This window comes from Microcaecilia unicolor, chromosome 2 (assembly GCF_901765095.1).
Source record: "Microcaecilia unicolor chromosome 2, aMicUni1.1, whole genome shotgun sequence".
Lineage (NCBI taxonomy): Eukaryota > Metazoa > Chordata > Amphibia > Gymnophiona > Siphonopidae > Microcaecilia > Microcaecilia unicolor.
In genome coordinates, this window is record NC_044032.1 from 223,066,830 (window position 1) to 223,081,609 (window position 14,780).

Genomic DNA, 14,780 nt, shown 5'->3' on the forward strand with positions numbered 1-14,780 from the left:
TTTTTATTCTGTACTTACGATTTAGTATTTGTTAAATAAATATTAACAACTTGGAAAAGCTTCTTAACCCTGTTGGAGCAAATTGCTAATGTGAATACATCTGTCAGAACGGTAAATCTTAACAACCCTGGGGCTCTGGCCAGTGACTGCAGTTATTGTTTTTTTGGGATAGTGCTACTGAATTTTCTGTATATACACCATGCATTCTAGCCCAGCTGGAGCCACCACTGCCTCCACAGCATCACCTCAGGTCAAGCTTACCTTGCCAACACAGTGCACTATGGCATTGCCATCAGAAGAAAAAGGAGCTCAGGTAAGACAAAAGGGAGGGTTTCTTTCTGCTTCTATCCTGCCTGATCATGGGGTTCCGTGCTTGATCATGGGATTTAATGGATTGCTGCTTTTAACACTTGCTGCATGTCTTTTAGTGGCCACATAGGAAATTACATTCACAACTATAATGTGGAACAGCAAATTACCGTATGCTAAGGTGTGAAATTATGGTGACAGGCCAAGAAATACAGGTTTCATATGATGAGTATAGCTGGAAATGCAACTTATTAAGGGGCCCTTTTACTAAAGGGCATTAAGGCCTTAATGCGCAGTTAACACACGAAAACAGGCTACCGCACAGATGTGTTAACACATTTTGTGGTATTCTTCCTGTTGCTGTGTGTTAAAACCATGCATTATTTAATTTGTAAGAATCTTTCTCAGACGGGGCATGACATGGATAGAGCATGGATGTGGAAGCGGTAACTAACTAGCGTGTTATGATTCATGTGCGCCGAGGTTTGATTGACAGGAGATAGCATCATATAAGAAGGCTGAAGCTGTCTATACCCAAGGAGGTTTATTTGCTTCCCTATGCAGCTGCCACCATCATGATACATTCAAAATATATTACTTTCTCTATTGTGGCAAGCTCTGCCTACTGGCTTCAGGCCACATAATGGGCCAAGCACGCTCTCACTGTCTCCTGTCAACTAAACCTCCTTGTTGTGTGCTAACTGGCTGATGCAGTATTAATGCAGGAGCACTTTCCCCCAGATTCTATATATGGTGCCCACAATTGGGCACCGATATTTGGGTGCTGATCCAAGATGTATGCCCAACTAAATAGCCTAATGAGCCAAATAGTGCCAATAATTGGGTGCTAATTGGCACCGATTTGAATTTGTGTGCGCATCTTCCTACACATTATTCTGTAAGAATGCACGCCCAAATCCAACCCAAAAGTGGGTGTGGCCATGGGAGGTGCATGGGCAAGTCAGGGGTGTTCCTAAAATTTGCATTCAGTGTTATAGAGTACTGGGGATGTGCGCCCATATTTGGATGCTGATATTGGCATTCAGTGCTGGTCTGTGATGGGCACTCATCATTGGGCACTGATTTTTTTTTGGAGCTGGTTTTTGAGCTCTAAATAGGAGGCACTAAGGGGGAGATTCTATATATGGTGCCTAAAATACTGGCACTGAAATCAGTGCCAACCAAGCGTAATCTATAATAGGCATAGATTTAGGCGCACTGGGCCATATTCTATAACTAGGCATGTAAATTTTGGTATGCCCGCGAAAGGCCCATTTCCTTGCCCATAACCAAGCTCCTTTTTGCCTGCGCATGTGAAAAGTTCAGCACACATCCTATATAATAAAACGCACCTCCAACGTTCTGAAGCCGAGAAAGTGAAGCCTTCAAGCCTTGAAGCATTCCTGCTACGTTCCGGAACTCCTCAATTGAGGAGATGGAGCCTTACAGAGTGCACGAATGCTTCAAGGCTTGAAGGCTTCACTTTCTCGGCTTCAGAACGTTGGAGGTGCGTTTTATTATATAGCATGTGCTCGGTGCTTATCTGTAGCACATGGGGGGAATTCAATATATGCTGATTAAAGTGGAGGAGTGGCTGGAGGGGGGGCAGGGGAGATAGGACAATCGCTGGGTGGCTGGAGGGGGGCAGGGGAGAGAGGAGATTCACTGGGTGGCTGGGGGGGGCAAGGGAAAAAGGACAATCGCTGGGTGGCTGGAGGGGGGCAAGGGAAAAAGGAGAATCGCTGGGTGGCTGGAGAGGGGCAGGAGAGAGGAGAATCGCTGGGTGGCTGGAGGGGGCAGGGAACAGAGGAGACTCGCTGGGTGGCTGGAGGGGGAGCAGGGGACAGAGGAGACTCGCTGGGTGGCTGGAGGGGGGCAAGGGAAAAAGTAGAATTGCTGGGTGGCTGGAGGGGGAGCAGGGGAGAGAGCAGAATCACTGGGTGGCTGGAGGGGGGACAGAGGAGACACACTTGCACCCAGCAGTCTCATTCTCTCTCTGTCACACACACACACTCGCACATTCACTCTCTCTCTCACACACAATCTCACACATACATGCATATTTTCAAAGCACTTTGGGAGGCTAAGTTCCATAGGTTTCTATGGAACTTTGGGAGGCTAAGTGCTTTGAAAATGAGCCCGATACTCTCTCAAACATACACACTCCGAGGAAAACCTTGCTAGCGCCTGTTTCATTTGTGTCAGAAACGGGCCTGTTTTACTAGTTGTTATAGAATACGCTTAGCAAGTTGTGTGCCTAAATTCTGATCAGTGCCAATTAGAGCTCATTATTGCTTGTTAAGTGCTCTTATCAGCGCTCATTAGCTTGCTAAGTTACATGCATTGTTACAGAATCTGCGCTGATTTCAGCGTGGATCTCTAGGTACGCTATATAAAATCTGGGGGTAAGTGCTTCTGAATTAACTTTCTGCAGGTACTGCATGCTAATGGGAACATTGGTGCATGACCTGCACATAAATCTGGCCTTAACACACTATAATATCCCGTGTTATAATGCGTTAAGCCCAGATTTTACCGCACTTTAGTAAAAGGGTCTCTAAGAATGTTCAGAATTTGCATTACCAAACTGTTTGCCATATGTCAGCAATTATTAGGGACATTGGGGTATCCACCTGAGCAAGAACCAAGCCTTTGCGAACCAGCCACCTACAAATGATCTTTTATATTATCATTGTGAAAGAAATTATTGCTATATTTAGTTTTAAAATTTGTTTTAACATTTTCACTGTGAGAGAGCCAAACTCGATTGTCAAAATGTAAACAGAGTACTGTAACATTTATAAATGATAAAATACAGTCATTTTATAATTCGCAATTTTAAGAGAATGGTATAGTACTCCTAGAATCAGCATCTCTGGCATTCTCTCTGAGTGCTAGCATGTTAGGTCAAATAATAAAAGTAGTGCATATTATTTCACTGAGATATCTTTATTCAGAATATTAGGGGCAATTTTGTAACTGTGTTGGTTAAAATTACTCATGTGGATTTTCCCTCTGTGGTTTGATGGATTTTTCAAAGTGAAAGTATGAAAATTATTCCAGTTACACCTATTAATTTGTGCGACCCTTTCTGTGGGTTAAAATACGTGCATAAGTAGTATTCTACCATAGCTTTAGTCAACTTTGACAGGTGCCACACCCACTTCCGGGTTTCAACCAATCAGAAGTGAGGACACTCCCAAGCCACATCCACTCCCAGCCCATATGGATGACATCACTGCCAAACCACACCCAAGCCATGCCCACTCCCTGTGCTCCAGGAATGACATCACCAGATATGATCTCTCAACCCTGTTCAAGCCCCGTCCCTTTGCATAACTACACCCCTTGCCCCACCTTACTTGCATAGCCCCACCCCAAGCCCTGCCCCTTTTTGTTCCCAAACCCCATCCCCTTTTGGGGATGTCAAAGGATGTTATGTCATAGCTATGCCCCTTTTCCAAGATGGCAGCTACCACCATATGCATCACATCACTTCCTGATTCCACTACAAGCCACCATCTTGGATGGGGTCTTGTGACAGGAATTGACGTAAAAAATGCCCCAACACCACCCCCTTCAGCCTCGGCGGAATTTAGCTGCTCATACACACCTGGCTGCTCAAATCTGGATATTTTATTTATTTATTTATGATGACGTTTCTACCACACATTAATCAAGAAAGTTCAGGTTCAGTGTGGCTTACGTAACAAATTAAGAAGAAGCATTACAAGACAATTAATATTAATACAAGAATATTAAAAAAAATTCTTTTCATATTAGCTGAGCACAGATCTAAAGAAGTGGGCTTTAAGTAAACTTCTATACGACATATAATCAACGGAGTGTCTGATATACATGGGTAATGAGTTCCAGAGTTTGGTACTTTGGTAAGAAAAATTAGAATTATGGATAGTTTTGTAGGTTGTTTTTAAAACTTGGGAAATGTAATGTGAGATATTCTGTAGATGATGAGGCGGCATTTCGTGATGATAACTTAATGAGATCTATCATATTAGATGCTAAGATACTGTAAAGAATCTGATGAACAAGAACACAGAGGTTAAACAAAATTCTTTCATTGATAGGTAACTAATGTAGATCCTTAAGAAGAGGAGATGCTTTAATGTAATGAGGTGATCTATATATGTGGAGGAGTAACCTAGTGGTTAGTGCAGTGGACTTTGATCCTGGGGAACTGAGTTTGATTCCCACTGCATCTCCTTGTGACTCTGGGCAAGTCACTTAACCCTCCATTGCCCCTGGTACAAAATAAGTACCTGAATATATGTAAACTGCTTTGAATGTAGTTGCAAAAACCTCAGAAAGGCTGTATATCAAGTCCCATTTCCCTTTCCCCTTTCCCTATATAAGGCAGGCATCTGCGTTTTGTGCAATTTGTAGTTTTCGTAGGAGACTGCTTAATACCTGCATAAATTGAATTGCAATAGTCACATTTAGATAAGACTAACGACTGAACTAAAGTGTGAAAGACTGATGTTGAAAAGAATGGTCTCAAGTTTCCATAATGAATTCAAGACATTCAAGACTACTTTGGAAATTTGGCAATCAAAAGAAAGAAACTGATCAGTTAAGATCCCCAAGATTTTCATTGTTGAATCCAAAGAATAAGTAACATTATCAATCTTAAAATTTGAGATGGTTATTGGGTGATAAGGGCTAGTTACTATCACAAATGGGCTAGCATTGAATATCTGGACATAAAGCTGGTGGTGACTAAAACAAACATTCATCAATATGGCTGAATATTTATTCTGAGGTGTATTTTCTTCAGTCTAGAGATTATACAGGAGATTTTATAAACATCTGTGTTAATAATATTATGGTATTGGTGTGTCTTGAGGGGTTGAGTTCAGGTAAAAAGAAATTGTGGCTTGCAATATGAAGAGAAGGTTAAGTTTCTTTCCTATCATGCAGAGAAACCAGTAGTTGTCTTCAATTGTTTAGATACTTTTTTTTCCCAAGGACTTCATTATGTCCACTCTGGAGTTAGAACACTAGACTTCCATCATTCTACTTTTATACTTTCTTTGATTATGTATTATGTTATATGATTAAATAATGTGTTCTATTTCTTTAACTGTCAAATAATAGGATTACACATTTGGTGTTGCTTACTTGCATACGAAGGTAACATTAGTACATAGCCTACATTCTTTCCACTAGGTGTCATCATATTTATGTAAATTGTTCCAAATTGCTTGTGGGTATTATATAAATGTGCCTAATGGAAAGGGTTTAAGTGAATTTTTTTAAAGGATACTGATGTTGTAATATGTTCTAGTGGTAGAAGAGGTAGGAGTGATGGCCACTTGCTCCTGTCCGTTGTTGTTTCCCCTTCAAAATGGCTGCTGCGACCTCTAGTAGCAGCCTCACAGTATTACCAAATTATTGCGAGACTGCCGCTAGAGGTCGTGGCAGCCATTTTGAAGGTGTAGCTGTGATGGGTAGGAGGAAGTGGGCATTGCTTCTGCCTTTTCTATCACTAGACCACCAAGGATTGAGAAGCTAGGCCCAGGGGAGGGGGCCTACATGGGTAGAGGGGTGGTCATTCGCTGGTCCAGGGTGGTGGGAGGGAAGGGATCATAAGAAAGGTCTGTTGCTATTCCAGAGGGAGGAGGTGGGATTGAAATCAGGAGGGAGTGTCAGTTGTAATTTCATGGGGTGGGAGGGGGGTCTTGCTGTTCTGGGGGGATGTAGGGGTGTGGGAGGGAAGGGGATCAGAATCGGGTAGAGATAGGGGTCGGTATCTGGCCAGATACTCCTACGTGGGTCCTGGACAATATTTAGCAGGGACCCGCATAAGACACTTATGCAGGTCCTGGTTGTATATCGATCATGACCTACATAAGTCCTGGTGCTGCTTCTTATCTGGTTAGGCCCGGATAACCAAGGCCCAGCATGGAAGGTAATTGTAGAGCTTTGCAAGCTTTTCAATTTGCTGTGCACAGAATCGGACCAAGAAACAGTTGGTGTATCCAGCTTTGGAGCAGAGGAGCAAGTTGCTGAGCTCATCTCTTGTCCCTCCATTCTGCCATTCCCACCTGCAAAGCATTCTCTGGATGCAGCAGGCTTTTCAGGTGGCCACAATGTACTGATGTTTATACTTTTTAACAAATGGAATGTTAGAATAATATGAAAGGGATTGGAGGAGTAGCTCCTAGTTAGAACAGCAGGCTTAGAACCAGGGAAAGCCAGGACTCAGATCCTGCTCCTCCCACTGATGTTCTTTGTGACTTTAGGTAAGTCGTGTCTCCCTCCATTGTCTCAAGTACTTCTTTCATACTTTAACAACCTTACTCACTCTTCTCACTCAAAAACCCGAACCCCATTCAAAAACATACCTCACAAACATCCACCCCACCAATACACTCTCGAGTGTTAGATAGCCCTATATTCCACACATAGATATACAACCCCATCCATCCATGTAAGTATACAGATCCCCCTGACACAATCTTACATGAACACTCTTTTCTAAATATAACTCTAACACACATCCTCTTTTCCTCTTTTACAAAGCTACAGTAGGAAATGCCTTTGTATTGCTCCATGGTGAAACTGCACCTCAAATACTATGTTCAGTTCTGGTCATCTCATTTCAAAAAAGATATAGTGGAATTAGAAAAGATACAGAGAAGGGTGACAAAAATGATAAATGCGATGGGATGACTTACCTTTGAGGAAAGGCTAAAGTAACTAGGGCTCTTCAGCTTGGAGAAGAGATGGCTGAGGAGGGAGATATGATAGAGGTCTGTAAAGTACTGAGTGGAGTGGAATGGGTAGACGTGAATCGCTTGTTTACTCTTTCCAAAAATGCTAGGACTAGGGGACATAAATGAAGCTACTAAGTAGTAAATGTAAAACAAACCGGAGAAAATATCTCTTCACTCAACATGTAATTAAAGTCTGGAATTTTTTGCCAGAGAATGTGATAAAAGTGATTAGCTTAGCAGGGTTTAAAAAAGGTTTGGATAATTTCCTGAAAGAAAAGTCCATAAGCCATTATTAAGATGGATTTGGGAAAATCCACTATTTGTTTCTAGGATAAGCAGCATAAAATCTGTTTTACTGTTGTAGAATCTTGTCAGGTACTTGTGACCTGGATTGGCCACGGTTGAAAACAGGATCCTGGGCTTGATGGACCTTCAGTCTGTCCCAGTTTGGCAACACATACATTCTTATGATATTCAATGCTGGTGCTTGCATGTGGGCCAATATTGAATATGCAGGTCTAACTTAGCCAGCAATGGTAAACGTTTAAAAAAACTGCTCACCATCGTTAGCTGAATATTGACTGGTAAAGGGTTAATCAAAGACAGATTTTATACACAGTGAATGCCAGTTTTCAGTGATACTCTGCCCTTAGGATAATAAACTATGAATAAGTAACTTTATATTTACTGATACCATGGTCCTGATATACTATAAAATTATCAGTGTGCTCTTTATAAACCTTGAAGCTACATAGTTGCTCTAATAACTGGGCCTTTACTAAAAATGCATATACATACTCAGTTGCCCCCAGGCCTTCTGAGGGCAACAGGCATCAATGAAACATGCATAGAATCGAACTGGGATGTGTAAGAGGATGCCGTCTCCATCCCTGGAGTAAGATAATGAGGCTGGGGATTCAAGAGTTAAATACTGGAAACAATACTAAACTTTTGTTTAGCTGAAATCCATAGGCTAACATAATGCAGATATGTAACTGTAATGTCATTGGAGTAAAGAACTCATTAATAAGAACCCACCATAAACTTCTTCCACAGTGTTTATGCAAAGAGCTACTCGTACCCCCAAGGGCCTCGTCATGCTTTGGGGCCTTTATCCTGCTAAGAATACTGCTCCAATCATAGATCACAGGGGTTGAATAGTAGGTTTCTACAACCACAGCAGTAAGGACTCAACAGAAAACAACAGTGGAGGAGTGGCCTAGTGGTTAGAGCTGTGGGGTTAAAAGAACCTTGGCTATGTCACTTAACCTTCAATTGTTTCAGGTTCAGCCTTGGATTATAAACCTTTTGGGTAGGGTTACCATATTTGCCGTGACAAAAAGGAGGACACAAAATTCATCCCTGCCCCGCCCCTCCTCATCACGCCCCTTGTCATGCACCGCACAGTCACCTTGCCCCCCACCCCCCAAGAAAGCCAGATTCTATAAGCAGTGAAAATATTGGTAAAGTAATAGAAATGCATTTTCTTCCATACTTTGCTAAATACAAAATGAAAAGATGTACATGACATGCTCATGAAATGCTTAGAAATGTACATTTCATGAGGAAGGCTCCCTTTCTTTTCTTTTCCCTCCCATCCATGAGCAGCATATCCCCCTCTCCTCTTCTCTCTATCCCCTTCTATGTATTTCTCTCCTTTCTTTCCCTGCCCAGTCTTTTTTTTCAGCCTCCCTCCCTCCACCCCCTGCCCTCTACCCACATGCAGTGGCGTACCAAGGGGGGGGGGGGGGGCGGTGGGGGCGGTCTGCCCCGGGTGCACGCCGCTGGGGGGGGGGGGTGCCGCAGCGCGCGCCTGTCTGCTCCCAGTTCGCTACGCTCGCTAAATTGTCTCGTTCGCTGCAGCTCCCTCCTTCTGCCCCGGAACAGGTTACTTGGCAGCTATTTTGAAGTGGTGCTGGCAGTGAGCGGTCAGCGGCAGTGCCAGGCAGGAAAGAGTGAGGTTCTTTCCTGCCTCAAGGAGGCCACTAGACCACCAAGGCACGATAAGGTATGTGAGGGGAGGGCACCCTGAGGCCAGCCCACACACAGGCCAGCCTGCCCGCAAACCTGGAGAAACAGGCAGGCTGGCAGAACCCACCTGGAGGCTCCGCGGTGCCTTTAGTGCCCTCAAAAAAGAGGACATGTAAACCCGGACTTATGGTAACCCTACCTCTGAGGCAGGGAAATACCTAGTGTACCTGAATGCAACTCACGTTGAGGTACTGCTGAAAAGGTGCAAGCTAAATCCAAATAAATAAATAATGTGTTCAGGAATATAGTACAGTCCCATAAGCCAGTGCTTCTCAACCCAGTCCTCACAGCACACCCAGCCAGTCAGGTTTTCAGGATATCCATAATGAATATTCATGACATAGTTTTGCATGCACTGCCTCCTTGGTATGCAACTCTATCTCATGCATATTCATTCTGAATATCCTGAAAACTCAACTGACTGGGTGTGTCCAAGGACTAGATTGAGAAGCACTGCCACAAGGCAATAACAGGCTGAGGCAGCTAAATAGACAAGGTTTAGCGGTATGCAGAAACCACAGTTCAACTAGCAGGGTCCTATATTAGAACTTATTAGTAGATTTTTACACTATTTTATATGTGTAGATTGCATACAAGTGTAAATTGGGATTTCAGAAAAACACTATTTACAGTTGGATATCTACATGACACAGATATGTTAATTTTATGTAAAGAATGACTTTATTGTATATGTTATTTTGGAAACCGCCTAGAATTGTGAGGTAGAATGGTCTACACTTTTTTTTAAATCAATCAATATATTTCAAGGGGGCATGGTTTGAGGGGAGAACCTATACATATAGTCCCCATTTACAAAGGGAATGCACAAGTATGGGAAAAAAATTATTGATTGGGTTTTATACCAGCTTGGAGGCACACACCTTAATCCCCCGGTGTTTATTTCCGCCTCCAAAATGAAACCATTAAAATTGCAGCTTCACTACTTAATAGTGACACGCTTGTATTTATTTATTTTTTTTATTTTTGTTACATTTGTACCCCGCACTTTCCCACTCATGGCAGGCTCAATGCGGCTTACATATTGTATTCAGGTACTTATTTGTACCTGGGGCAACGGAGGGTTAAGTGACTTGCCCAGAGTCACAAGGAGCTGCCTGTGCCTGAAGTGGGAATCAAACTCAGTTCCTCAGAACCATTTTATTCACATTTATGTTTCTAAAATGGCTGTTGCCACCAGGGCCGCTCAAGGCTTGAGCCAGGTGAGGCACTGGCTTACAGTGCCAGGCCTCAAGGGAACCAAAAGCCTGCCTCACCTGCACAGCTGACTCACTTTACCTGGCTAGGGGCAGCATCTCCTCAGTGGTCCCTGACCTGCTTCTGCAGCCACCACCCCCTTCAACTCCCCAGGTCCATGGCCTAGACCCAGTGTGTTTTTTTCTAGCGAAAAAGGTGGCAGTACTCAAATGTCAGGCCACCCTTCAGGGGTAGGGTGATCACTGAGAAACCCACTCCATAATAACCAGGCCCCTGCAACCAGTCACAGAATCTATGAGAAAGCAGAATTGGTTTGTAGAGCCTGAGATCTTTCATTAAAACTTGGGGACCATGGGTCAATTTTAGCAGACAATGGAAAAGGTGCCGGTTCTTAGTACCCACAAGTACCCCCTCAAAAAAAGCCCTTCCTAGACCTAAATGGCTTACAGTTTTATTTTTCAGGTACTAGTACTGTCCCTAATGGGCTCACAATCTAGTATTACATTGTACCTGGGGCAGCAGTGGGAATTGAGCCCAGTTCCTCAGGTCTGCAGCCTGCTGTACTAACCATTAAGCCACTCCTCCACTCCTCCATTATGTAGTAGCACTAAAGAAATATTTAGTGTTTGTAGTAAGGGGATAGGATTTGATATCCCACCTTTCTGTGCCTTTGTGCGGTTGAGTGCTGACTCTGTCCTGACTCTGCCCCTGATTTTGGCTTAGGCGGTTGGTTTTGGCTTAGGCGGTTAGAGAGAATAATCAGCAGCACTACCCAGATAGCCCCATACAGGTGAATTAACAGGGAGCCTCTCCTGCCCAGTTAAATTGCTTTTTATTATTTTTTTGCTATTATTATTTTACATTTTGTTTAATACATTCATATTACATAAAGCATTTTGTACTTGTATATCTGGAATGATACCCCAAAATTGAGTTTTGCTTTTGCATGACACATTTTTTTCTTCATGTCTTTGCTTCATTTTAGTCCCAGAAATCTTGGATCGAAGGAGTCTTCTTTAAAAGAGAATGTGCAAAAGTCATACCCAGTTCAAGAGATCCTCACAGGTATTGAATCATGGCTTGATATGATAAATTTTAGTTAAAGAACAAAGTAGTAAGTGGATGCATTGCTATGTTGAACTGTTTCTGATGTTAAAGTGGCTTTTTAAGATTGTGTGTACTGCAGCTGTCATTCTAGAATCCTGTCTTCATTCTTTAAAATGGAATTTTCTGAGTTGAGAATGTTGAAAACATAAAATAATCCAATATCCTGCATTAGAAGAACTAATGAAAACTGATTAAATTATTCTTTTAATAACTTTTTGGATTTCACAAAATCTTGCCAGAATCACTAGTTAGGTTTTGTAAACGGATCCCAAAATGAATAGAAAACAATATTTATCAATAGACAATTGAGGAAAATTCTTTGTGTTTAGATGAACAGCAATAAAAAGGCTGCCAGGTCCATTTCCAAAGAGCCACTGAGCAACAAATATAATAGGTTCATTCTAACAGGTTATCTTTAGGAATATTTCAGTCAGATCTAACCGGCTAGGTTTGCAGCTGAAAATTCTCCTTAATCTAGATGGCAAAACTTGTCCAATTAGATGTTTCGCCACTGCTTAAAGTTACACTGGCTGCCTGTGCGTGCCAGGGTACAATTCAGACTTTGTACTTTGGTTCATTGTATTTTGTATGGTGAGGCCTCATTGTATTTAGTTGATTGGGTAACACTTCTCTCTAACGGTGTTTACAGTAAGACTCGTAATCAAATGCTACTTAGTTTTCCATCGCCTAAATTAGTTAAGAAAATGTAAAATATTTAATTTATATTATCAAGCTGCACGTGTGTGGAATTTGTTACCATTGTCAATTCGTGTCATACCAAATTATCTAATATTCGGCAAGAATCTTAAAACTTAATAATTCATAAAAAATCTTTAATATAACTATGTAATAATATGTTATTGTAATTCCAAGATGATTGTACCTGTAGTTTTTTTTACTATGTGATCCGCATAACTATTACTGGTTATTGTGGAATAGAAGAACCATGTAACATAACATAACAAACGTACGCTAGCTGGTTAGTGCTGAAAACTAGTGCTGTTCGATTCACAATTCAGATCAATTCGCTGATTCATTGTTGGAGAATCGATTCAAATTGATTTACCTTTGCAAAAATTGAGGCCTCCCCACGTGCCTTTTAAAACAGCAGTTCTTCGCAGGCAACGAGCAGCTGGTGACTGATACACACTGCTTGCGCTGGCTGCGCAACCTTCTCCGTGGTTGAACTTCCTGTTTCCGAGAAGGTGGGAATACACCAGAGGGAAGGCTGTGGGTCCAGCGGGAGCACTGTGTATCAGTCACTGGCTGCTCATTCTTCCTGGCAGTGAAGAACTGCTGTTTTAAAAGGTGATTTTTTTCTGAAGCCACGTTATTAATTGTTAATGGAATAAAAATACTCTTTCTAGTAACCACATGTGGGTTGGAATAGGAGATGTGAGTGGAATGCCTTGCACTGGAAGCAGATTTGATTTTAAAATTTAAATACTGTAAGTCAGTAATCCCCCACTGCTTTCTAACGTGAGTTACGGTGTTGCACCATTTGCCATAAGGCACAGAGGTTATTTTATTGCTATATATATTGAATTTGGGGACTCCGTTTGAGAGTCACTAAGTACAGGCTTGGCCGTGAGACTCTCAGTAGCTAGTGCATGGTGGTGCCTGGTACACAGCATACATAAGTACATAAGCACTGCCACGCTGGGAAAAGACCAAAGGTCCATCAAGCCCAGCACTCTGTCTCCGACAGCGGCCAATCCAGGCCCCAAGATCCTGGCAAAAACCCAGAATTTAATAACGATCAATGGACTTTTCCTTCAGGAATCTGTCCAGACCCCCTTTAAACTCAGCAAGGCCAGCTGCCGTCACTACATGTCATGGTGTCCATGTAGTCCTGCAATTCAGAAAAGTCCAAACCATCCCAGCGAGCTAAAGGTCCATTATGAAGACATCATGATACCATTACGGCAGCATTTGGTTAAAAAAAAAAATTAAGACCTAGAAAATGCTGAGCTGAGAAACGTGGGTGGAAACCTCAACTAGTGCTGCCCAATTTGTGATTCAAAGCTTACAATCTTAATTGGGTATTTGAGGCAATGATAAAACCATTTGCACGGGTAAATAATGATTTATATGTATCAATAGATTGCCTGAACATTTCCCTTCTTCAATACATCTAGACGGTATGTGTGGTGTTCCACAACACACCTCGAGCTAGCTGGTAAAATTGCAGGGTCCTGGTTAAATAGGATCAGAAATTAAAACTCAAATTACAAAGGCCCACTTTATTGCAGAAAAACATAATCCATCTTAAAAATCAACCCTTATGTTATATCTCATTTTATTATTTGTGTATTCCTCAAATTGATAATATTAAACCTGGACACACACAAACATGGCAACCACTGTAAAGCTGCTGTCATGTGGTGTGTAAGGTACAGATGTTTGCTTTGTACTCCGTTATACTACGGTCTACATTTCCAGTTAGGGTTCTCAAGAGGTAGGTCGTATCAAACAAATACAATCAATTTCTTTGGGTGACCAGAGAGTTGAGTCCAAGGAGAGTGCTAGACATTTTACACTTGACTTTCAGCAAGGAACTTTGATAAAGTTATTTTTTTCGGCTTCATGGTGATCTACCTGTTCCAACAGTTCAGCATGTGTTTCTAGATCTCTTGATAAATAGATCTCTTTGATCTATTTATAGTATGTAAGTGTGTATGACTCTCTTTGAATGGTCTTTTGCTTTTCTATTTTATTTTGGTGTTCTTTTCTGATTTTTATTTATAAATTTGTACTTGTTTTAATTGTTAGCCACTATGACCTGCACTCAGAAATAGCGGGATATCAAGCTTTTTAATAAACATAAACATATTTCCCATTTTTTGGTCTTCTAAATTTATGTGTCTTGCATATTTACAGCTACAGTAAGGCTGCCAACTGGATCCAGATTTGCAAGACAAGGTTGATCCAGTGCTGCGTTTACCCCATTGCATGCAGGGAATTCAAGTCTTGCTTTTCTTAGGGAATGCACTGGAGAATTCAGAACTACAAGTCCCTGCATGCAATGGGGTAAACCCAGGACTGGATCAACTCTGTCTTGTGAATCTAGTTCCAGTTGGTAGCCTTAAGCTAGAATTACAGTGTGCTCAATTGTTTATATATTTTGTTCAGTGTTCTAGTACTGTTAATGTATTTTATTAGTAATTGGGCCCCATTGCGTCTGGTAAAATAACTTGTGATAAGTTATAGCTTTTGTGCATGTTAGTCATTCAGCAGGGAGGGGAAATATTTTTTTAACTTGTGAAGTTTAACGTCTGACTCCCAAATTTAGCCGAGTTAACATTTTACAAATGGACCCTCGTATGTCTTAATAACCAGTATTTATTTCTACATTTTTGCTTTTATTCTGTAAAATTGCCG

General features: G+C 41.7%; 1 protein-coding gene across 2 annotated transcripts in view; it reads left to right on the plus strand.

Annotated features, from left to right (window-relative positions):
• Positions 1 to 251: 251 nt before the first annotated feature.
• Positions 252 to 14,780, plus strand: part of LOC115463328 (transient receptor potential cation channel subfamily M member 6-like) — a 107,409-nt gene continuing 92,880 nt past the window's right edge. For both annotated transcript variants that reach the window (XM_030193731.1, XM_030193732.1), the window contains exons 1-2: positions 252 to 313; positions 11,278 to 11,357. In XM_030193731.1, coding sequence (XP_030049591.1) covers positions 281 to 313; positions 11,278 to 11,357 — 113 coding nt within the window. In that variant the 5' untranslated portion in view covers positions 252 to 280. The remainder of the gene's footprint in view (positions 314 to 11,277; positions 11,358 to 14,780) is intronic.